This window comes from Pempheris klunzingeri, chromosome 20 (genome assembly GCF_042242105.1).
Source record: "Pempheris klunzingeri isolate RE-2024b chromosome 20, fPemKlu1.hap1, whole genome shotgun sequence".
NCBI classification, from domain to species: domain Eukaryota; kingdom Metazoa; phylum Chordata; class Actinopteri; order Acropomatiformes; family Pempheridae; genus Pempheris; species Pempheris klunzingeri.
Genome location: NC_092031.1, coordinates 20,024,854 through 20,048,721, shown reverse-complemented (window position 1 = coordinate 20,048,721; position 23,868 = coordinate 20,024,854). Strand labels below are relative to the sequence as shown.

At 42.8% G+C, this 23,868-nt stretch overlaps 2 protein-coding genes across 4 annotated transcripts in view; both read left to right on the top strand.

Annotated features, from left to right (window-relative positions):
• Positions 1-5,059, top strand: part of myo15b (myosin XVB) — a 45,309-nt gene extending 40,250 nt beyond the window's left edge. Inside the window, exons 60-68 of the mRNA XM_070851944.1 lie at positions 67-161; positions 287-364; positions 440-536; positions 923-1,071; positions 1,199-1,329; positions 2,932-3,065; positions 3,217-3,350; positions 3,895-4,035; positions 4,618-5,059. Coding sequence (XP_070708045.1) covers positions 67-161; positions 287-364; positions 440-536; positions 923-1,071; positions 1,199-1,329; positions 2,932-3,065; positions 3,217-3,350; positions 3,895-4,035; positions 4,618-4,704 — 1,046 coding nt within the window. The 3' untranslated portion in view covers positions 4,705-5,059. The remainder of the gene's footprint in view (positions 1-66; positions 162-286; positions 365-439; positions 537-922; positions 1,072-1,198; positions 1,330-2,931; positions 3,066-3,216; positions 3,351-3,894; positions 4,036-4,617) is intronic.
• A 5,282-nt stretch (positions 5,060-10,341) lies between these two features.
• Positions 10,342-23,868, top strand: part of tmem94 (transmembrane protein 94) — a 28,804-nt gene continuing 15,277 nt past the window's right edge. Inside the window, exons 1-11 of one of the 3 annotated variants that reach the window (XM_070851658.1) lie at positions 10,342-10,434; positions 11,785-11,958; positions 12,035-12,199; positions 18,245-18,361; positions 18,567-18,694; positions 19,761-19,897; positions 21,175-21,380; positions 21,994-22,145; positions 22,259-22,361; positions 22,492-22,578; positions 22,747-22,863. In XM_070851658.1, coding sequence (XP_070707759.1) covers positions 12,176-12,199; positions 18,245-18,361; positions 18,567-18,694; positions 19,761-19,897; positions 21,175-21,380; positions 21,994-22,145; positions 22,259-22,361; positions 22,492-22,578; positions 22,747-22,863 — 1,071 coding nt within the window. In that variant the 5' untranslated portion in view covers positions 10,342-10,434; positions 11,785-11,958; positions 12,035-12,175. Of the gene's footprint in view, positions 10,435-11,784; positions 12,200-18,244; positions 18,362-18,566; positions 18,695-19,760; positions 19,898-21,174; positions 21,381-21,993; positions 22,146-22,258; positions 22,362-22,491; positions 22,579-22,746; positions 22,864-23,868 lie in introns of all 3 variants that reach the window. The other 2 variants (XM_070851659.1, XM_070851657.1) reach the window with 2 other exon arrangements.

Genomic DNA, 23,868 nt, shown 5'->3' with positions numbered 1-23,868 from the left:
TTTTTATGCAGATGTACATGATGGCCTACTGAATGCAAACACTCTTTATGTCACATTTGTCCTCAGAGCTGGCATGTATGTGTCAGGATAACCTTGAGAGATCTCTCAGATTTGGGGGTCGCCGTAACATCCCCTCACATGCAGAGACGGAGGGCATTATGGCAAGTTCACCTACACACTAAAACAAATCAAAGCATGTCTTTGGTGGTGTATTGTAACTGCTACGCTCCGTCATTATCTGCTGTTACAGCTGATATGAATGTGAGTGTTTTTTGGCTCTCTGCAGGCTGGCAAAACGTCTCAGCGTATTCCCATCCGGCTGCCGGGAGGAACAGACTACTCAGTCAAGATTTGCAGCTTCAGTGTAAGGTTTATCTTATCTTTAAGCATTTTGTGTATCATCAGTTCCTCTGCAGTTATATTATTTATCTTCCTCTAGATGGCAGCAGATGTGTTAACAGAGTTCTGTAAAGAAATCGGCATCACAGATCTACCAGATATCAAAGAGTTCGCCATCCTCGTCAACCGCCAACAAGGTAAATCACACTTACACTGTTTGTAAATGATATGGGATGCACAGTTAGACTCATACATTCAATTGCAGATGTGAGACAGGATTTTAATGAACAGCTTTCTTCAGCTACTTGTACCCTGAGTTGAATATGACTTATGACATATTTAACTGATTTGGCTTTGCATATTTGGCTTTAAAGCCAGATTCAGTGCCTTTCTGTTCTTTCAGTTCTCGCAGTATCATCTGATGTCTAAGTGTTGATTCAAGCTGGAATCAAGTCAGCTTTGAGTTGTGATTCAGGAGGCCCCTTACATACATTAGGCCCAAGTTAAGCAGATATGTGAAGTGATTGATGATCAGATCAGTGTCCTTCACCTCCTCCTCAACCCACTGCTCCTCCTGTGTCAGATGGCATGGTGCGTCCCCTCCATGCTGAGGATTATCTGTTCGACTTCCTGGTGGACACCAATTCCATCTTTCTGTCCGTGAAAAGACTGCTGTGGAGGAATCCTCTGTCCTTCAACAGTGACTTATATGTGGAGTTCCACTACCAGCAGGTGACAGCACCACTTCAACCGTCAGGGGCAGTTGTACATTTGTAGCCCCTGGTCCAGTTTCCATCTCATTGTTATGTGTGTGTGTGTGTGTGTGTGTGTGTGTGTGTGTGTGTGTGTGTGTGTGTAGCTCCTAGGTGACTACCTGAGTGGGCAGCTGATGCTTGCTCCTGCTGCAGGTGGATCCTCATCAGTCCAGCAGTTAGCAGAGCTAGCAGCCCTGCAGCATCTGGCTAAGGGACTGACATACCAGCCCTCAGTGTGAGTCACACTCTCTGACTCTGGAAGTAACAACAGTGCAGCAAGTTTTGGAACAAAACATTTTGGGACAGTGGACAGCTCAGTGGGAAACATTTTACTGAGATATACTGAGATTACATACTGTGCTTTAGTGGCTACCTAGAACACTCAAACACTTGTCCTCACTTGAGAAAATATATTGATGGGTGTCACATGAAGCCGTGTAAGAAAATGGCTGATTATTTATTTTCCCTTTATCTGTTGACATCCATGATGTTTTCACTTGAATCACAAGTTACCAGACCTCAACCAACCGTCTGACCAAACGTCTAACACTGAGCATCTCCAAAGGTTATCTGACGAGCAGACAGGACACTTCACACACATTCTGAAAGGAACACAAAGAGCATTCTGCTGTTCAGGAGAAGTTAGTCGATGTTCTTACTCAGATGTCCACAGACTCGGCTGGACATGCTGAAGAAACAGAGAAACACTTCGGTGCCTGCCCTCTGGCACCAGCCTGTGAGAAAGACAGGTGGTTCCAATGACCCAAAGAGGGCCCTGCAGAGCATCACAAACGTGGGAACCTTGTAGTTAACCTACTAGTTAGTGAGCATATCTTGCCTGTTGACTATGCTCCCTATTTCTCCATTGACCAACATACAACTGCGCTACAGCGCTACAGCACCAGTTCTTAACAAATGTTATCTGACTACGCTTTCCTTAAAGAGCAGGACTGTGGTACGTAGCCTGCTAGTAAAAACTGATTGATCATATCCAGTAAGGACATGTTAATTAAGGGCAGGACTTAGGAACGGGGTCTAGGAGACAAGCTGACGGTTTGGATGAGGAGACTATTGAAGCCAATTCGGGAAGATCAAATGGAGAAAAACAGTCCAAATGCACATTAAACCCAACAGCTGATTCCATGATTCCTAAGTTTGAGGTTGAATCAGCAAATTTTGCTTAAGTTTGCGGGTCTGGGAATTATACCAAGGAGCTTGTCTCTTTTCTTTAATTATCTTCTCGAGTGTCATTCGCAGGGAGCCTGCAGCACTATCGACCAGATAATCAATTTGGGAGGGGCTATGATTCGCATATGGGTCTTCTATTGTATGGAGGCATGGCATTGGCTTAAAGGCTGATGGAATCACTTCCTTAAATTTGTTAACAGCATCAGATAGGCATCTAGTGAGGACATTTCTGTCAGTCCAGTAAAAGTCTTTCCACAAAACTCTATTTTATCGGACCATTACATAATAATGTTTGATTTTCTGTTATGCACCGTGTTTCAGCCCGTCCTTGTAACTCTTTTGGTTATTTTGTGTCGTTTTTTCATGGTTTTGCATGTTTTTCAACCAACAATGTTGACTACAGCTTATTACAGAAAGTTGTGTACACAAAAGAAACACTCCTTGCGTTGTAAGTCTATTTTTGACTAATATGGTGTATTCTGTACTCTGTCACTTTGAACGGAGCCAGGCTGGCTGTTTCAGGCTATGCTTCCAGTCCTTAACTTAACTGGCCTAACCACGTGTTGTCATCACTGAACCCCGAAGTCGACCACTATCCTTTAAATGTTAATATGAATTCATTGACGTATTGACTGTATTTCTCTGTAAGGCTGGAGATAAAGGAGTACCTGCCCTCACAGAATGGACTCAGCAGCAAAGCTGAGGAGATCCACTCCTTCTGTCAGGGTCAGATAGCTGCCATGCACTCCTTCAGCCCTGAAGATGCCAAAATACAGTTCATTGGTGGGTAGCTTCTCTTCTCTTCTCTTCTCTTCTCTTCTCTTCTCTTCTCTTCTCTTCTCTTCTCTTCTCTTCTCTTCTCTTCTCTTCTCTTCTCTTCACTTCTCTTCTCTTCTCTGTGATGATGTATTTCTCCCACTCCTGTGTTTTCCAGAGTTTCTAAGCACCCTTCCGCTGTTTGGCTCCAACATTTTCTTGGCTCAGAAGGTCAGCGAGCGTGGCTGTCCCTCCCCATGCATGATCAGCATCAGCCCGGAGGGGGTGCTGTTTATTCATCCCAAAACGAAGGTACACAGTCAGTCCTATGACTGCAACACTATTAAAGAAAACTGTGTTTAGAAATGCCACCACGTTCCATTACAATAAGGATTCCCGCCCTTTTTATTTGACTGAGTACACTCTGGTTTGTCCCACTTTCATTTTTGACTATTTTTGTTCATAAAGCTCAAATAGAACCTCATTCACAGAAATGTGCTTCATTATTTCATGTTGCCATAAGGAGGCCAAAATATTCTTATAGTTCATAAACTTAAGGCCCCAAATAGAATCAAACTATTTTTCCACCATGTACTGCCATATTTCTTTGCACTTTTTCCCTATTTAATAAAGAACACATTATGGGGTACAATTTTCCTCCAATTCATTCCACTTAACAACAGTCAATTTAAGATTTGCAGTGATTTCACTCTTCCTGCAGAAACTCAGGTTAGGCTGGCAAAGCCTCAGCCTGAAGCAGCATTGAGCCAAATGTCTCTAATACTAAAGAAATTCCAGTAGAAGTGTGTGCCATGGATCATCAGGTATCAGCTGTCAGCTTCTGTGTCTCCTGCAGGAGCAAGTGTTTCTGATTGCTCTGGTAGATGTGCAATCCATGCGCACCATCCGCCCCAAGAAAAGCGGTAAAGTGCCGGCTTTGGACATCCATTATGGCAATCCAGGCGCTCCCAAAAAAGTCACCATTCATCTCAAACAGGTATCCACTTACTGTTGTGACTATATGTTCAAATTGTGTTGTGCTGAGGGGAAAATTTGGATTTCCTTCCTTCCTTCAAATGGAGGCTAATGCCTTATTATGAAAATATAATAATAAAACCAATAAAATGGATCTTTGGATCTCTTGTTAAACAAATAATACCAAACAGCTATTTTCATATTTCAGCTTAAAAGTCTTTTCCCCTCATATCTCTTTATTCTCTTTTGCATGTCGACCTACTAACTACATGGTAATGTGAAGTAGGTTGCTGCCAGTGGGGGTTAATTGGTGTACCTTTATTTGTGTCTCTTATTTGTTAACTGTGAAACAGTAAAACAGTTGATAACAAAAAGTAAAGAAGACAAAATTAGATTACATAACAATAAAAAAGATGACTAACAAATTAAATAGGTAAGAACTAGAGGAATACCGAAAAATAGGTGAGTACATAATGAATAATGGCCATAAAACATTCTAGTGAGAGGTCTAAGTTCAGCAGGCAACAGCTCAGGGCAACAACTGAAAGCTGGTTCACGCCAAATGTCTTTGGTTTGTGATTGAATCTGTTCATGTCTTTTTCAGGCTAAGGAGTTGTGCCACATCCTTTCAATAATAATGGAGGAGCTGATCCATTCGCCAGTCAGCAGCTCCATTTCATCTCGCCTGTAGACACACACACACACACACACACACACACACACACACACACCTTGATGAAATGAGCTGAATAGAAAGATGAATATGGACACACGAAGCTGATATTCTCTCCAGTCTGAGAGGAAATGATGCTGACACGTGTACTACTCTGATCGAAGAACAGACATGAATGATTCACCACTTACTGAATGAATAAATCAGTGCTTCGAAATGTTTCATTTTGTGCATTCAAATTCTACGAGACACTTGTTGAAATGTAAAGTTTATTCATGATCGTTGGAAGTTAAGGTAATGATGTCGTCTAATATCTGTGAATAATTTATAAGCATTAAAAAACATGTTCATTCATTTTCATGGGTTTATTCATTTTTTTCATGAAAGCTTCCTCAATTAAAAATAATATCCATAAAGAAAGATTTCTGTTAGATAAATAAAATAGATAAATAAATGTTCTCCAAATAAATCCCTGCTACTACTTGAAAAGAAAAGCCGAACCTTGGATCCAGGCCTCAGCTTGGATCCAGTCAACATTCCTCAGGGGACTTTTAAAACGTCTAATCTGTTTATTAGGGACTTTGTGTAAACATTTGCATGTCCCCATTTGGGCCATTAGTAGCATTGTCACAGAAAAGAATGAATAGCAAGGTTTCCTAAGAATGATCTGCTGAATGTTAATAATAAGAGCAGAGTACAGTGATATATTTCACTTACACAGCAGTCTGACCCACAATGCACCTGACAGGGATCAAATGATCGAAAAAAGGATTAAAGTACAGCTGCACTTAAAATCATTCAGCCCTCATTGCAAATTATGTGTATTAGCAAAATTACAAACTTTCAGCTGTGTTCAATGAACAACTCAAACAAGAACTACTGAAATAGGTCATACCAATATTATCACAGGTGGTTTCTCCACATTCACCACAATATACCACTTTTAATGACCACTGCAGTCTCAAAATGATTCAACCCCTTCTTAACAAGCGTCTTTAGTACTTAGTAAAGCACCCTTTGCTGCAATGACCTGCTGCAAATGTGATTCATATCCAGACACCAGGTTCTGACAGCGTTCCTGAGGAACCTCAGCCCATTCCTCATGGACAACAGCCTCCAGCTCTCTGATGTTCTTGGGTTTGTGTGCTGCAACCTCCTCCTTCAAATCCCACCACAGATTTTTTGTGGGATTCAAGTTCAAGACTGTGACGGTGTGTCTTTTTCTGAAGCCCAGCCTTAGTGGACTTTGAGGGAAGCTTGGGATCATTGTCCTGTTGGAAGGTCCAGTGACGTCCAAGCTTCAGCTTCCTCACAGACGGCCTGATGTTTTCTCCTGGATTTCCTGCTACTTGATTGAATCCATCTTACTCTCCAAACGCTGCAGGTTTCCAGAGCCAGAAGAAGCAAAGCAGCTCCAGAACATCACTGAGCCTCCACCATGCTTCACTGTAGGCAGGGGGTTCTTTTCAGGGTCTGCCTCATTCTTCCTCCTCCTTTAGACATATTGCTGATCCATAGACCTGAAAAGTTCCAGTTTTGTTTCATTGCTCCACAGAGCAGAATCCCCAAACTTCTGTGGCTTATTTATATGGTTTTGAGGATACTGGAGCTGACTTGTCTTGTGCTTTTGGGTCAGTAGGGTGTACGTCCAGGAGTTTGGTCATGGAGGCCTTCAGTGTTTAGTCTGCTCCTTACTGTAGGAGCTGAAACCTCAGTGCCTGCTGCCACCAAGTCTTACTGCAGGTCTTTTAGTCACTCCAGGGTTTTTGTCCTCCTGCCTCCTCAGAAATCTGGTGGCAGCTATTGATATCTTCCTCTTTCTGTCACATCCAGGTAGTGCAGCCAGAGTTCCTTTGGCTCTGAACTTGTGAACTATGTTTCCAACAGTATCTCTGGGAACATTCAGTGCCTTTGCTGTCTTTTTGTATCATTTTCCTTGTTTGTGCAGGGCAGTGATCTCCTCTCTTAACTTTTTGGATAATTCTCTTGACTTACCCATGTTTCTAACATGTAACTAACATCACTGTGAACAAACCCCCAGCCAGTCCAGGTATTTGATGTGTTCTAGCTCAAGCACATCTGAAACAACCAATGAGGCCCTTGATTGGTTGCAGCAGATGTGCTTGAGACAACACCTGCTTTGTAAATGAGTGCTCTTATGAGGGGTTCTATTCAGGGGGATGGATCATTTTCAGACTGCGGTGGTCATTAAAAGTGTGTTGAATTTGGAGAAACCATCTGTGACATTAGTTGTGTTGAGCTATTTAAATTGTTCTTGTTTGAGTTGTTCATTGAGCACAGCTGACAGTTTCTACATTTTGCCAATACAATAGCTTTAGGTGCAGCAGAACCAGAGATCTTGAATACTGACAGTTCAGATTCATTCATGAGATATGGCTGAGACCTCATACAGTACTGCAATGTAAGTGGAAGTTTTCTTGTCAAATTATTGTTTCCATTCTCAAGAATGAACCTTGAAGCTCAACTTATCCTCATGAGCTTTGAACATATCTCTAAGCAGTTTTAAACCAGCTGTGAATGATTTCTGCATGCCTATATCGTAAATACATATTTGATAACATACTGGAAGGATTTGCATGATTACAGCTATATCATTTTTTTTAATTAAAAATGAACTGGTGATACACCAGTTACAGATTCTTAATTAATAAAAAAATTTACTTCTAACAGCTTGCACCACATTATAGTTTGTTATAAGCCATTTATGAACTCTTTATATAGCACTAAATGAATGTATTCATTCATACACACTCAAGGAAAGTTGAGGGCATCTTGGGAAAGTGACAGGCGGCAGCTGCTGGATGGAAAGAAGACCACGCGGAAGAAGCGGTCCATCACTGAAGGAGTTAACAGGAAGTTCTCCAGAAGAGAAGACTGGACTAAGAGAAGAAGAATTCAGACCCCCGCCCCCCCCCCGAACATAAAAAAGAGAGATGACTAGATTGTCTCTCTTCAGCAGAGCCTCCATGCTTAGAGAGACACAAGTGAAAGAAGAAAAGCCTCTGTGATGAATGAAAAGAGTCCAGTGCTGCAAAAAGTTCCCCTTTAAGACAAGGTGTGTGTTCTGTACAATTTTGGTGCAAAGTTTAATTGAATTTTAAGAAAACCAGAAGAAAATGCAGATTAATGGGAGTTTCACAATGTGTGTTTGTGGGTGAATAAAGACTTGTATACACTATATTAGGGAATATTAGCCCAAAAATCAAAGCAAAAAACAGATTTTTTAGTTATCTTATTCAAAATAGTTCTGCAAAGCATAATATCCAAGTAAAAACTCAATATAAAAGTTGTACACACATCTTTAAATTGTGCCTGAATAAATAGATCAACCATACAAAATAGAAGAGGGTCAGAGCCTTGAGGTACTCCACAGTTCAGAGAGGCAGTAGATAATGTTAGATTACCAAGAGTAATTGTAAACTATTTCCTTCAGATGTAGGATATAAACCAAGTGTCTGCAGCTATTACAATGTCTCTGAGATGACAAATTCAAATTCTCTGATCTACTATTTAAAACATTTCTATTGATATTATTTGTTTGCTATTTATTCATTATTGGTGTACTAGCGGATGCTGTCATATTCAAGTCAGAATTAGTTGAGAATTTTTTGAGAAGTTCAGTTCTTGGTCTTGAGCAGGTCAACTTAACACAGAGTAGCCTTTTTTTTCCCCCACAGGATGGCAAAGGCACCTTTACCTATAAAACTGGCATTTGGGTAAGCTATACTTCATAGGATATTTTTATTATATTATAGGTTGTAAAACAGTAGTCCGGTGCCCAAATGGACATTGAAACAGGTTTTTCTTGCTGTACTCATTCTTCCTGCTCACACTGTAAAGCACCCTCCTGGTCATTTCAACCACTCGAAGCTCTTTAACATCACATCCTCATTCACCCACTCACACATCATTCATTCTGGAGGAATCTAAGCTGGAGGACACTATTCTTTCACGCACTGAAGCTATGCTTAAGGAGCAAGTTGGGGTTCAGTGTCTTGCCCAAGGACACTTCGACATGCTGACTCTTAGGAGCTGGGGACTGAACCTTCCGATTGAGGGACGAGCCACAGCCGCCCCTGAAACAGCTTAGGCAGGCAGTCTTCCATCCAAGTACTAACCAGCCTGAGCTTCTGAGATCGGACAAGATCGGGTGTGTTCAGGATGGTATGGCCGTAAGCGTGGACATGCAAACATTACACCCGACTGTAATTACTGAATGCCATTCCAGATTGCCCCCCAGTCCTCTGGTTTCAGGCCTTCCACTTAGCTGCAGAATTTTGCTCCCTTTCAGACACAAGAGCATCTATGAGGTCCATCACTGACAGCGGACAACAAGGCCTGACTCACTGTTGGTTCTCCAGCTCATCCCAGTGGTGTTGGACGGGGTTGAGGTCGGGACTCTGTGCATTGGAGCATGTTGAAACAGTAAATGGAGACACTCGATGAGACGGGGTCATACACAATTTCCCTTCACTGGATCTGAGGCCCCAAGTCCAAACCATGATAAACAGACCCGGAGCAAATGGATGGAAAGTTTATATTCAACCAGAATGCATACATGTTGAATATGAGGCCTGGAGCACATTCCACAGTTTTAAGTAGATGTGCTCGATCCAAGCCATGTTAGGCAAGCGTCCAGTGAGGGTAGGTATCAAATGTTGTCAAATTGTGAGTATCAAGGGTAATAGAATTATTTGCAGAGATTTCTGTCTCTCTCTTTAGTTTCAGGGTTTTTGCAGAGCAGACACAGACTTTAAAGTTATACTTTCCTTTCCTTTGTTTTACTTGTGTACATTTAACTTGCTGTCAGTGTAATGGTTAAAAACTCACTGCTGCATGTCTAGCATACATTAACTTATGCTGTGTCCCCTTCCCAGCAGCAGATTTGGGCAGTATTATCACAAACAAGCAGTGGTGGAAGTATTCAGACCCTGTACCTGAGTAAAATTAGCAATATGAATGTGAATAAATTACATAGGCTAAAATTACAAATGTATCATTACAAACATTTACCTCCAGAATAAACTTAAAAGTACTAAAAGTTCTCATTATGCAGAAAAATCACCCCTGTTAGCAGTGTTTTTATGTTAAAGTGGATTATTAACCTTACAGAGCATTCTATTCAAAACGCTCATTACAGACTGATCAGCTATTTCCATAAAAGCTGAATGATGTCCCCAAAGTGAAATGACGCTGATTAAGAGGATTATTTTCAGATTTTTTCATATTTGCTAACAGTGCTGCATTCCAGTCAAATGGGACAAACAGGTAGCACAGGAAACAGGGCACAGTGAAAGCTGTAAATATGAAAGCTGGTGAATAACTATCTGAATGGCGTGTGACAGCCTCTGAATATTAGGATTTAGTTGTAGTTATAGCAATCATAATATAAATAGTGTATTATTATTATTAAGTTATTGTAATGGCTATTATCACTACCAGTGTCTTCGGGCTTCGTGCACTGGTGGCTATATGAAGAACAGAGGTTTCCCACAGACCCCAAACAGATCCTTTAGGCAGATTAGAAAGTAGAACTTCGCCCTGGTCTCAGCCAATCAGAGAACAGAGCACCGTAGCGCCGTCCAATCACAACAAACAATTCCATTTTCCAGGCAGAACACTCCCCAACATGGCTGCTGCGGTGCACCGAGTGCTCGGAAGTACATTTGTAATCGAAAGAAAAACGCAATATTAAGGATATCGACAACGACCTGGAAATAACGAACGGTGAGTCTGCAGACTAGGAACGTAAATGGACGGGCTGTGGTGCTTTCACCAACATTGCAATAGTGTTTATTTCGGTCGAAGCGTCTGTTCTGTTAGCATCTGCCTTTGACATGAAGGGAAGGGGACGTTAACTGTGGTGGCAGCCACTCTGTACAGAGACGATGGCGCAAATGAACCTTATCTTACTGTCTGTATAGTTGGCTGTGTTGGACTTCACGTAAGAAATAACATGGCTGACGGTGTGTTGTCAGTGAAAAGACACATGCTGAAACCCGTTACATGAACTGTCACTGTGGCTCTCTGTGGCAGCCCGTGCTGCTCCTGTCATTTCCACAGCGTTGACAACAATGGTGCCGTTTTTAGTGCCATATTTTCGGATTAAAACACAGTGTCTTCTGGTGGCGACGGGACGGCGAAGACAGACTGTTAAACTAGTTTAAGATTTAGCTAGTTAGCACCTGTACGTTAACTAACGTGACACATTGTGTTGACAGTGAAAGCCACATCTCAGATTGATGGTTCTATCTAATTCATGGACATTATGAACTTAACTTGCACGTGACATTTTCACATGTCGGCCAGTCATTTAAAATAATATCTAAAATAATATCCACATTTGAATTTTTAGCTAATCCCTACAGTTGGTGTTAGGTCTTATTTGTATGTCCAGTGTCACAGAGGGGGGGGCGGACATCCATTGGAAGTCATTGAGCTCGGCTAACAAGGATTAGCTCGCTAAATTTTAGCTAGTAGTGGACCTGTGTGGGACGTTCTGCTCTCCACCCACGCGTGAAGTGACGGGTGTGAAGAGGCCCAGTGCTGTAGCCAGGATAGCTGTTCGTCAGGTGTGGAAACGCCTGCTGTGGCACCACACACTGGGGGATTATTCCAGGTGAAGTGAGCCGAGGTTTAGCTAGCATCCCAGAGGAGAGGAGGAGGTTGTGGGCTGTGATGTCAGACAGACAGGCTCGCCCCCCCCCAGTGGTCCGGCTCTCCTCTCTTCTGTTTGGCTGAGCGCTATCAACTCTTTACCAGTGCAGACTGCTGACTCTGGAGTTTGCTGGGGGGGGGGGCTGATAATGTGGTCAGTGAGTGGTGAGCCTGGTGTGGGTGGTTTCAGGGCCTTGGTGCTCTTGATGTTGCCCCACCACCACACAAGATGGCAGCTTTGAAGCTAGCTTTAACTGATGTGGTAATAGTAAAGCCTGCCCCCCATGATGATATCTAACAACTAATGTCCTGGATAAACCTGCCCTACACTGCAATAGAGGAATTCAGTGTAGGTCAATATAGGTGTCACTCCAGTTAGACGTGTTTGAGTGAATCGTGTGATCTGTCTTTTATCCGTAGACCTCTACATGACTGCCACGAAGAGGACCGCTGTGCTGCCCCCGAGCAACGATTGATCCTCCTGTGAAACCACATACAGTCCTACAGTTCCCTACTTCTTTCTGCTGGTCCCTGCAGTCGTAGGTGTGCCTCCAGTCACACTGGCAGAAGAGGCAGGGCTGGAGGTGTCTCCAGGTAGGGGACCAAGGCTGCACCCGCCTGTCTTCTACGTCTCCCTCCAGCCGATTCTGACCCACTTGAGCTCCCGCAGGCAGCGGGCTGAGAGGGATCCGGCCGAGAGCCTGAGGTGTGTGGGGTCCGGATCTGAGCGTTGCAGAGCGGCACTGACGGGGCTCTGCCGGGTGGCGTTGGCTGGTTGAGGAGCAGAGCATGTTGAGTGGTTGTAGTCGCCATGGAGCAGCAGGCTAAGAAGCAGGTGAGTTTGCTTGCTTGGTTCAGCATCTGCCTATGCTTATTAAATGTCCCTGAAGTGGAGAGTTGTTTACTGAACAGATCGGGTCCCAGAGATTTCCACCGCCCTGAGGGGAGTGCTTAGTTACGCTGTACTGTCTCCTAGCATTAGGCTGGTGTGGTACTCCATAGGGAAAAATGACTGAAAGCTGTGAAAGTATACAACTATGGTGACGATGCTTGAAACAAACTAGGTCTTAAGTGTTTATGGCTGTTCTGTATGCACACGCTCAAAACTGACATGCAAGGAATTGTTCAAGTGGTGCTAATAGCACAGTTTTTGACAGTCACGCCTCAAAGGTGTTCATGGTGTTGCGCCTGAGAGAAGTTCAGCTCCGTCTCACATCTAAACCTTGACAGTCACTACTTAAAGTGGTCATCTTTTAATGATGCATTCAGTAAAATGTAACATCTGAAGCAGCAAAGTATTAAGAACTGTCCCATAATCACTTTTTTACACGAACACTCATTGTCTTTGCCATTGATTATTTTCAGCCATGCCAGTTAAACCCATTTGAAGAGTCAATAGATCAAACCTCTTTAGTTAAACATAGATGTGTAGGAGGGGCAGCATTTCACACCCGGGTGCGTCTAGGTCAACACAGCGCGTGTGGGAACGGAAACATGACCTGTTGCTCAACAGGCTCCAAGAAGAGCTTTGTACCTCCTGTGTCTCAGTGATCCCACCTGTGTGCTGCGTCTTGTTTTCTAACCATTAACTCAGTACAGTCAGAGACATGAAGCCACCCTCCTTCCAAAGGAGGCACGGATGTACAAGAAGTCTTAGATGTTCATTTTAAGCATTTCATATGTATTTGAATTACATTGAATTACATGAATTTGGTTGTTCTGATAATTAGTTAACCTTAACAGTTAAATTCATTTTCAAGCAAAAGTGTTACAATCAGTTTCTATATCTGTGGGTTTTTAGCCAATTATTGGTCAAATAAAACAAAGAATTTGAAGTTATTACCTTTACTCTACTGGGTAGTAAATTCATTTTTCATTTTTCTGCTGAAATCACAGATGCATAAGTGGCCTGCCCACTCATATCACAGTACCAATGTCACTCAGTGACAACTACGAACGCCCCTGGCAAAAACTAATGTATGTGGCCTTGTCAATGCCGAAAAAAATCCAAAAAAATCTTTGTGGTAATCACAGATTCGACCAAATAAATCCTCAAGGACATACTGTCTGTGAATCAGAGTTTTATCTGAACACTTTTAAGACTTCTCTATGATTGCTGAATTCTAATCTTAATTCATATGAATTAATATAGTGATGTTGTGGTTGTGATTTAAACCATATCAGCCAGCCCTTTTCATTTACCAAAACCAGACCTCTCTGTAGCTTTTCTGTATACATCCCACCATTACTGCAAAATATGCTAAGCTGGCAAGAGTGAAAAAATAGCCTACCCAGGGTAACACAGGCCAGGTTGGTATTGTTCGTCTCATCAAAAGATCCTCTTTTTCACCCCCACTATGTCTGGCCTCTGTCAGCCCCCCTTCTCTCTCTATAGTCGGGGTTTTGTTGCTTAGTGTCCCAGCCATCTGCTGAACTAAGTTGAACTGAATGAGTTCAGCCCATGCCAGAGAGGCAGCCAGACTTTGTGTTTTTGAATTGAAGTCCAGCTGGCAGCGTGCACTGACGCTGGGCTCTGTTGTCTGCAGCCCAGTGACGAGGGAAATTTGGGTGAGGTTTTGCAGCATCTCCAGCTCTCTTCTGACTGTAGACATGAGCAGGCTCTCTCTCCAGTTAGGACTTCATTCACATCATGAGAACAGGTTTCACAAACGTACCGACTGTCGTCACGTTGCCCGGCCGTTGTTAGATGCTGCCCTTGTAGCCCAGCAGCAGTGATACAGATTTTAGTGAAGCAGAGCAGAGCAAGGCCGTCATGGTGTTGAAGATGAGAGAGGGGATCTGCTCCAGGAAGAAGAGCAGTGTAAGTTGTCGCTTGCTTATTTCTGTCAGTCTGTAGTGGAGTACATCTTCATCATTGAAGGCTAAACAAATGTAACAAGACTGTTTTCTGCCTGATTGCGCAAGTGATCGTATCAGTCAGCAATACTGTAGATGAGCCAAGTCTTTTGGTGCAGTAGTAGGTTTTGCATAATGCTCTTGATTTGTTGGTGATCATCCAAGTTTAATCTAGAGTGTTCCCAGAGCACACTCTGCTTTAATAGTGTCTCTGCATGTTTGGAGCATTTTTGTGGAGGCTTTGGTACTCTGGGGAAATGGGAAGATATTTATAGCATGGCTGTGTGGGATGTAGAGCTAGGAAGCTGATCCTAGTGTACATATGCGTGTGTGAGTTTTCATATTTGTGTATGGCTTTCCGCTCATGTGTGCTCAGACCTTTGCAGACATGCACGACCTCAGAGTTCCATGGGGGTGGGAATGGTTGCTTTCTCATTAACAGTAGGTTATTTCTGTTCTGCACCTGCGTAATATGGAGAAATGATGTGACAGGCTTGTTGGACATTGACCTGTGTTGAAAAAACAACCCCAATCAAGTAATCAACTGAGTAAGGATAACTGATATAACATTGAAGCCATTTATTAGGGAAACATCTATCAAACATTATTCATAAAGCATCTGTCAAATAATCAAATGCAGTTCAAAGTGCTTCACAAGGGACTGACTGAACATAGCATGTTAAAAATGGATGTAGAGACTAAATAATAATGTTGATAGTAAATCACGATAACCATTATCTGTCTTTTCTCCGTCTCTGTTCCTTGTTCTTTGAACAACTTTGGAATCAAGACCTTTTGGACTCTGGGGAGGGTATTTTCCACAGATGTGATTTAATAGATAAAATGATGAATGGGATAATTGTGTGTTTAGTTACAGCTATTATGCCAGATTGATGATCTTTCTATGTATTTCAAGTAGTATGCATTTGTATTGTTTTCCTTTTCCTGCCTGTGTAGGGTTAATGTGGGCTTGTGTCTGAGGGGTGGGGTTGGAGAACATCAAACTTCACATAGTCAGCGTCAGCATTTTATGTCCAGGCTTCCCTGCTTGTAAGGTACTATGATATCAAGCTTATAAATAATATTTCAAATGAATAAAATCATTTGGAATATCTTGTATGTGCCTGTTCAGGTCCACTGAAGTCAGGACAAACGGTAGCCAAATGTGCTACTCTTGATGTATGCCTCCCAGTATCGAGCAGTGAGTCAGCATTTGGTAGCTAAAAACAGAAATATTGTGGTTGTGGTGGTTGCTTGACATCCACCAATAGTGCAGTATTCCAATATAGCGGTCATTTTGACAGCCCTAATCACTGCGTTTCTCATGTGTCCTCCTGTGCCGAGAACCACACATACAGAAAGTGCTCCATAGCAGCACCAGCGGTAAAAAAAACTCCACTGAAGACTTATTAGTATGAAAAGAGTGTTTTCACATCAGTTTTACGTTGCTGCTGTTTTCAAGATTCTAGTTTCACATGTTTGACCTTCACCAGAAGTTGTTAGCTTCTTCCAAGTGTCTTTATGACTTTGTTTCTCAACGGGGCATGTTTGAGGACATGATATACGCCTACAGTCTAAGAGTTTGCTTGTTGTGACAGTAGGTGCTTTAGGCATAATGCTGTACAACCCTGTTTTGCGGCGTTTCAGTCGGCACAATCTGACAAGCAGCAGACAGTGTCAGTACTGCAGCTACAGCCGCTATCAGCTCATCAGCTCATCGTGGCCATGTGTCATTGCTAACGAAAACTTCAATGAATGAATGAATTTTAATAGGTCGATCCATTTCATGCCTCTTTAATTAGATATACCACTAACATTTATTATTGTTATGTGTTGCTGGGCTGTAGTGAAAAAATGTATTATATGTATAATACAATGGAATATGATAATGAATCATATGAATGACCCTCGCACATCCGCGTGGTGTGTTTCCAGCTGCGGGTTTGCTGCCACAGTTTGGCCAACATGACCTGAATTTTTGTAATGGAACTGAGATGTACATCACACGTATCACATGTACCGGGAGCAGTGCTGCTTGTAGAGTCTGCCAGCTGCCAGAAGGAAGGACCTGAGGGTGGAGGAGTGTGTCGCTGAAGGAGCTCTCCAGTGCTGTCAGTGTGTCCTTCATGGGGTGGGAGTCATTCTGTCTCATGGATGACAGCTTTGCCATCACCCTCCTCTCTCCCACCACCTCCACTGGGTCGAGGGGACAACCCAGGACAGAGCTGGCCTTCTTGATGAACTTGTTCAGTATCTTCAAGTCCACAGCTGTGATGCTGCCCACCCAGCAGTCCACTCCATATAAGATGGCTGATGCCACAACAGAGTCATAGAAGGTCTTATTATAATACTCTTATACTATAATACTTTTAATTATACAATATTAATAGCAGGTATTGAGAAGATTACACTGTGTGATGTTATGCAAATTAGGCATAAGAGTGCTTCAGTGGGCATTTATGAGGCTGAGAGCTCTTCCACAGAGGTTTACATCCATTAGAGAGCCAGTACTGCCCTCTGGTGGCCGATGAAGTAAGTGCAGAATAAATGTAGGGCTTTTATAAGCAATATGATTTATAATCTCACCTCCCACAACCACACCGTTACACTGAAACAAAAAAGATTCAAAAGGCAGCATTGTCTGTCAATCAATCAATCAATCTTTATTCATATAGCACCAATTCATAACAGCGTTACCTCAAGACTCTTTCCATAAAGAGCAGGTCTAGACCAAACTCTTTAATTAGAGAGAGACCCAACGATTCAGGAATTCAACATTAAGGATTCAAGAATCCCCACATGAGCAGCATCAGATATTATATTAGGAAACAGTGGAGGAAGAACTCCCCTTTAACAGGAAGAAACCTCACACAGACCCAGGCTCAGAGGTGGGGGGGCTTTCTGTCGTGTTGGGTGGAGGTTGGACAAAGAGAGAGAGAGAGAGAGAGAGAGAGAGAGAGAGAGAGACACACACACACACACACACACAGAGACCGAGAGAGACCGAGAAATTGTGAAGGATTTAAAGGTTAAAATAACCATTATTGAGGTCAGTGTAGTTAATCTGCTTGGAGGATTTCATACAGGCATGGATCCTCTTTTTAGACACTTAATTCAACCTTTCCTGTTGGGTGTAGGACATGTAGTGTGGGGGCTGCTTCTTTGAAGTGAAGAAGGGGGGGCAGTTGAGCCGATTTGACACACCCAAACCCATAAACCATATCAGATTACACATTGTAGGCCTCTGGATGTGTGTGCCAAGTTTGGTGAAGTTTCAACCATGCCTGGCCATTCTACAGCAACTTCCTGTTTGGGAAATTCGATGGCACGGCCACGGCCATGACCAAGTTTGAGGTGGATCTGATTAACCTCCTCGGAGGAGTTCGACAATTTGTGATCGAAATTCTTAAGGCTATTCTGACAGCATTTTTGAGTGGATCTGGTCATTCATCTTGTCTGTAGAGGTCACAGAGTAAAACATGACATTTCCTATTGCCACTAGGAGGCGCTATGAGTATCAGTGAATATTGTCATATAGATCTGTTCAGGGTGGGACTCTCATCAAATGTGGGAAGTTTGGGGCAGATTTTACAGTTACAGCGCAATTCCTGTTTCATGGCGAGACACAGAAAGTTGAGGCCCCGCCACGTCCACGCCGTTTGAGTTTGGCACAGACCTTTGATAGGGTTTCATTATTAGGTTCTCGACCACAGGCTGGCCAAGTCTGAGGTGGATTGGATGAACGTCCTCAGACTTCCTGTCAGGTTTACGCCTTCGCACCCACAGGCTGTTTAGTAGGTCTTGGAGAGATGTACAAGCCCACCAAGTTTGGTTCAGAATCCCCGAACACAGACACAGCAATGAATATATGGAAATAATTATTACAAATGAATGGGATTGAGTCTTCAAATGATTACGTCTGGAAGTCATGATAATTGTATTTAGCAACATATTATTGTTCTTCATGCCTCTTCTTGGGTCAAGAATCGGCCACAGTATGAAAGGGTTATTGCTCATGTTGCAGGAGGATGCTGTGACTCTAGGCCTGTCGACCAGCCAGGCTCTAGTGAAGCTCCGGGACCAGCTCAGCAGCCTGCTGGAGCAGCACCAGAGGGCTGCGCGCAGACAAGCCTCTGCACAGGTACACATAACACATTTCTATCCTAATGACCATATATAGTCCTCATATGTGTGAAAACACAAGAACCAGACACACAGTAAGTTAGCAGTGTTCAACGCAGCCTTTATCCTCTTCACTTGGTTTTTAGATAAATCTGTCTATAAATGCCTTCCATAACCCACTGCACATTGTTTTTCTAATGCCTTGTTCTGTCATTTTTTCATAGGAACAGTGGCTGAATAGCTTTCTTTACCATGGCAACCGTCACTCCTGTCTCCATTGGCCTGGAGCTGCCCTCACTCTACTAGTTGTGCTGGGACTCATCTGTTGCCATGGCAGCCAGCCAAAGGGCAGGTAGGTGCCCTCTCCTAGCTCAACTGCCCTGTTCCGGAACATCTATGATACTGTATGTGCAGTCATTCTGGTTTTTTAACATGGAAAAAGTTTCATTTCATTCATTTTGAGCTGCTGCTGTTTTCCTATGATTAGACAATCACCCTGTCCACAGTTTCCCCACCACCATTTAAATCTTTATTTAGTCAGGCAGTCTCATTGAGATTGAGATCTCTTTCTCAAGAGAGACCTGAGAATAAGCAACATTCACAAAACACACAGAACAAAACACACAACAGACATTTACACAATACAGATTAAACAAAAAGAAGAAATAAAGAGTGGTGACCTGAAGCAGTTACAAGAAATCAGCATAGACTTCAGGTAATAAGGTTTTAAATTCTCTAATGGTGATGAGTGACTCCAGTTTGAGGGCCTACATACATGAACCCAGTTCTGCCAACGTTAGAGTGGGTGTGAGGGACAGACCCCTGTGGCACCCCCTTTCTAATGATGAGAGGACTTGAGTGAGAACCGTCAGCAACAACAGCCTGAGTCCTTTCTGCCAGGTATGAGTGGAACCAGTCAAGTGGGACGTCATGGAGACCTATAGACTGAAGTTTGTGGAGCAGGAGTTTATGATCAGTGGTGTTGAATGCTTTTGAGAGGTCAGTGAGCACAGGACTGCTTTTTATCCAGGGAGGAGAATGTTATCAAAGGCTGAAGCAGTGGCTGTTACTGTGCTGTGTCCTGGTGAAAACCAGACTGTTATGGCTGTGGTATGTTCAGTGATCTCATCTCAAGATTCTTGGAGATTTGCTAAAAAAGGAAGTTTGAAAGTTGTTAAGGTCTTAGATGTCACCACTTTTATGGAACGGCACTACTGAGGCACTTTTCCATGAAGCTGGAATTGAGCCTTTCTAGTTTCTCAGAGGGCATCAGTTAAATTCCTGTCAGAAATAGTCTCTTGTGTAACTTTACTTTGGACTCATTTTATCTGTGTGCTGGACCTGCCGAAGACTGAATTCTTGATTTTCTGTCTAATTTGTCACACATTTCACTGCTGTTCTCCTTTCCACCTCCACAGTTCTGGTATAGAGCTGTTGAATGCTGCAGCCCTTCTTCTCCTCTTCCTGGTGAACCTGCTGCTGGTCGGACGTCAGGAGAAGCTGAAGAGGAGTGAGATGGTCTGGCGCCTCAACGGCATCATCACACAGCTCAATGGTGAGTCAGTCAGTCACCGCATGAAACACAGAGCAATTATCATTTGTTCTTCCTGTATAGAGTATCTACTTCAAGGTGCAGTGTAATAACAATAATTACAATAACAACTTAATTTACATTTTTATATGAGATTTTTTTTTTAAAGTACAAGAAATACCAACAATTAAGAACATAACATAAGTGAGTCTTAAGAGGAGGTAAAAAGAGGAGACTGAGTTTGCCTGCCTGAAATCTCCAGGCAGGGAGTTCTACAGCTGAGGGGAAGTTGAGATTTTGGAACCATCAGTAGGGCCCTGCAATGCTTTAAAACCAAGCAGTAAAGTCTAAAAATCAATTCTAAAATTCACAGGTAACCAGTGAAGGGCAGCAAGGCTGGGTGTGATCTGGACACTTCTCGTGGTGTCTTTTAGAAACTGGTTTTTATTAAAAGCCTGGCAGCAGCGTTCTGTATCAACAGCAGTCTTTGTATGTTTTGCCTGCTGATTCCAGAGTAAAGTGTGTTGCAATAGTCAAATCTGGAAGAGATAAAGGCATGGAAGTCTGCAGGGGAGAGGAATGACCTGATCTGCTGACCAAGTATGTCAAAGTAGGATTGCACCACCTTATTCACTTTAGCATCAAAAGACAACTTAGAGTCAAAGATAACACCTAGGTTATGGGTCTCTTTCCGAACAGACGAGGACCGGTAGGTGACACAGGAGCCACATGGGTGATTAGAATAACTTTGGATTTGGAGTCTTTCCACTGCTATTAACTTCAGCAAGGCAGGACTAATGCAGGAAATATCAGTGGTACCAGGCTTTAACAGGACACACAGCTGTGTGTCTTCTGTGCAGCGATGGAAATTGATTGTATGTTTATGCAGGATTTGCCCCAGGGGAACAATGCATATGGTGACTAAGAGGGGACCCAAAATGGACCCTCTTTTGGACCCCAAAAGAGAGGAGCACAGGAGGAGGAGGAGGCATCTCTAATCATTACAGAGAAGGACCTGTATAATAAACCAATCCAGAGCCACATCATTGATACTAGCATATTCTTCAGATGGCTGGTTAAGACATTATGTTCGACTATGTTGAGTGCTGAGCTGAGGTCAAGGAGAATTAAAATGGAGCACAAACCTGTCAGCTGACCTTAACCAAAGCTGTAGTGCTGTGTAGGGGAAATCATATTATTAAGGAAGTAATAACGTGACATTCACCATCACCATATTCATACTCCATCTTTTGATGTTCCTCTCTCTAACTGCATCTCGTTTCCTTTGCCTGTTGCTCCAGACTACCTGTCAGGGTGTGTGGGTGAAGCACGGTGGTCTCCATCTCTGTACCCTGATCTGTACACACCCACATCTCCATCGTGGTCACTTCACTGGACCTACCGGGACTCTCAGTTAGTTAACCTGCCTGTTAGTCTGCTAGTGGAAGGAGACATCATTGCTCTGAGACCTGGCCAAGAGGCGTTTGCTTCCCTCAGAGGCATTAAGGTCAGTCTTCATAAATAATGCTGAGGCAAAGTACACCTCCAGTACATGAACATGTGCACACTTGTTTTGAGATACAGAGGAAGTCAGATGTGGTTTTGTGTTGAATTAACTGAATTTGCCACTGTGCCAGTGGAGGAAGCTACTCTTACCACTTCCACTATGTCATTAAACAAATACACCTATGTTCATATTAAATATATTGGAATTTGCTGTATCAGTATCAGTAATTCGGCTTTCACTTAAAGACTCACTCAAAGACTTTGTCTGTCCCTAAATGCACACTGGTAAGAGCCTGTGTCTGACTGAGTTTGGATTTATGAAATATAAATCCCCAAAATAAAAGAAAAACACAACTGCAACACTGTGTGCTGTTTGATATTTATATTTTTTTGGAAAATAAGTTTGATTTATTAGAAAGTCAAAGTTATGAGCAATTTGCTTTAGACATTCTTTGAATTTATATACTGGTGCTGGTACAGAAAGAGTCATATTCTGTTATTGTCCTTTCAATAAACGTTACAGAAACCTAAACGTATCAGCAATTAAAAGCACAGTAAATTAGTCAGTAAAACTAAGTTGCTCAACCAGCTTAATCTATTTCTCTTTTCCTCAGGATGATGAGCACGTTGTGTTGGAGCCAGGAGATTTATTCCCCCCGTTCTCCCCTCCTCCTTCCCCACGGGCCGATGAAAAGAGAGGACCCCAGAGTCCCCAGCAACACCGTCTCTTCAGAGTTGTCCGGACCCCAGTACTGGACTCAGTCAGGTCGGGAATTTGCACTCAACAGCAGCACCTGATGTTATCAGCGCCTTATGAGGAGGATAGAAAACACAGGTTACTTCACTTACATCTTTTTGTCCCTCTTTTTTTTCCAACAGGAACAGTTTGGAGTTGGCATTGGCTCGACCAATCACGGTGCTAGATAATGAGAGGTTTACAGTGCAGTCGGTTATCACCAAGCTAGTCTGTCCCGTCGTGCTGGTGAGCAGTTAATGTGCAGTTATTAAAGTGACTCTGCAGTGTATCTGAAATGACTTCCAACCCTCTCTATTTACAGCAGCCCACATGTGATGTGTTGCCTCACTGGCATCTTTATGATCTTTCTCTTTAGGCGGCATTCCTGCTAGTGAATACTACTCGCTATTTTTGTGATGCACCCAGTCTCACCCCTGCTTGCTACAATTTCTTTCAACTTCAGGTACAGTTCCTCAAAACCAGTAATGTGTTGCTAAAAAAAAAGTCAATTTGTTTGAATGTATGAATCCAGTTGACCTGCTGACATGAATAAGAATCATTTGAGAAGCACTCAAAAGTCAAACCTTTCCACTTTATGGCGGTAATAAACGCTGCATAATTGTGTTTGCAGTTGATGGGTGTTCTGCCCATCTTGCCCTTGCTCTTCCCTGTCATGTGGGTGCTGTTGAATGCCTTCGGAGAGGCCAGGGTTCTCGCTGAGTTCAACCGTGCATCACCAGCTGGTCTGGTGAGACACGCACACACACGCGCGCACACACACACACACACACACACACACACACACACACACACACACACACACACAAATGCAGTTATAACTTTGTGATATTATTTTCAGGCACACGTACACTTAAGGGTTAGACTGATAATACCTGTTTATTGCTATGTAACAGTGTGTTCATTAAGTGCATATTAAATGCTGAATGTTATACAGGCCTTAATGACTCTGACTCAGCTCTGACCTTTCAGTGCACATGTACTAAGGAGCACTTAGACTCACTGAATCACTGCAGATCGTTGTTTGAACATTGTAGCACAACTTATTATTTTCATTTAAATACTAAGTTTTGCTGCCACTACTAGTAATTCATTCTTCAACCAAATTCATTCTTTTTATATGGTCTCATGAAATCAGCTCTAACTGCTAAAACAGACTCACTGCAATTGCATTGTAATAGAATCACCTCTATGGTGGATAAGTGCAAACACTGAACCAGACTCTTTAATAATGACTATGACTAGCAGTGATATATTTATGCCTTTGACTTGAACCACGATATTACGCTTCACTGATATGAAGCACTCTGTTGAAACATCATAAAGACGGTGAAAACACTGCACAGCTCACATGCAAATGGACACTGAAACACAGGCCATCTGAACAATGTGTGATGGACAGCAGGAGAGATCCAATTCCATATACAGTGCGATCTGGAAGTATTTAGACGGCACCACATTTGGCTCTGTGCTGCCCTGCACTGGCAATCACTACTGTGATTGTGGCAAAATGCTGACTTTCACTTGTAGGGGATTCTGCAGGGGGAGTGAACAATGTCACACCTTTATTGTGCAGAGTCCCCTAATTTTAAGACCTTTGGCTGTGTATGAAATATACTCCAATTCCTTCACTCTTCAGTCAAAATGAACGTGAGGACTGTCACATCAAGATGTGTTGTGGTGGTGTACAGACAACAAAAGCCAAATATTTGTTGTTGTCTAAATGTTTACTGAC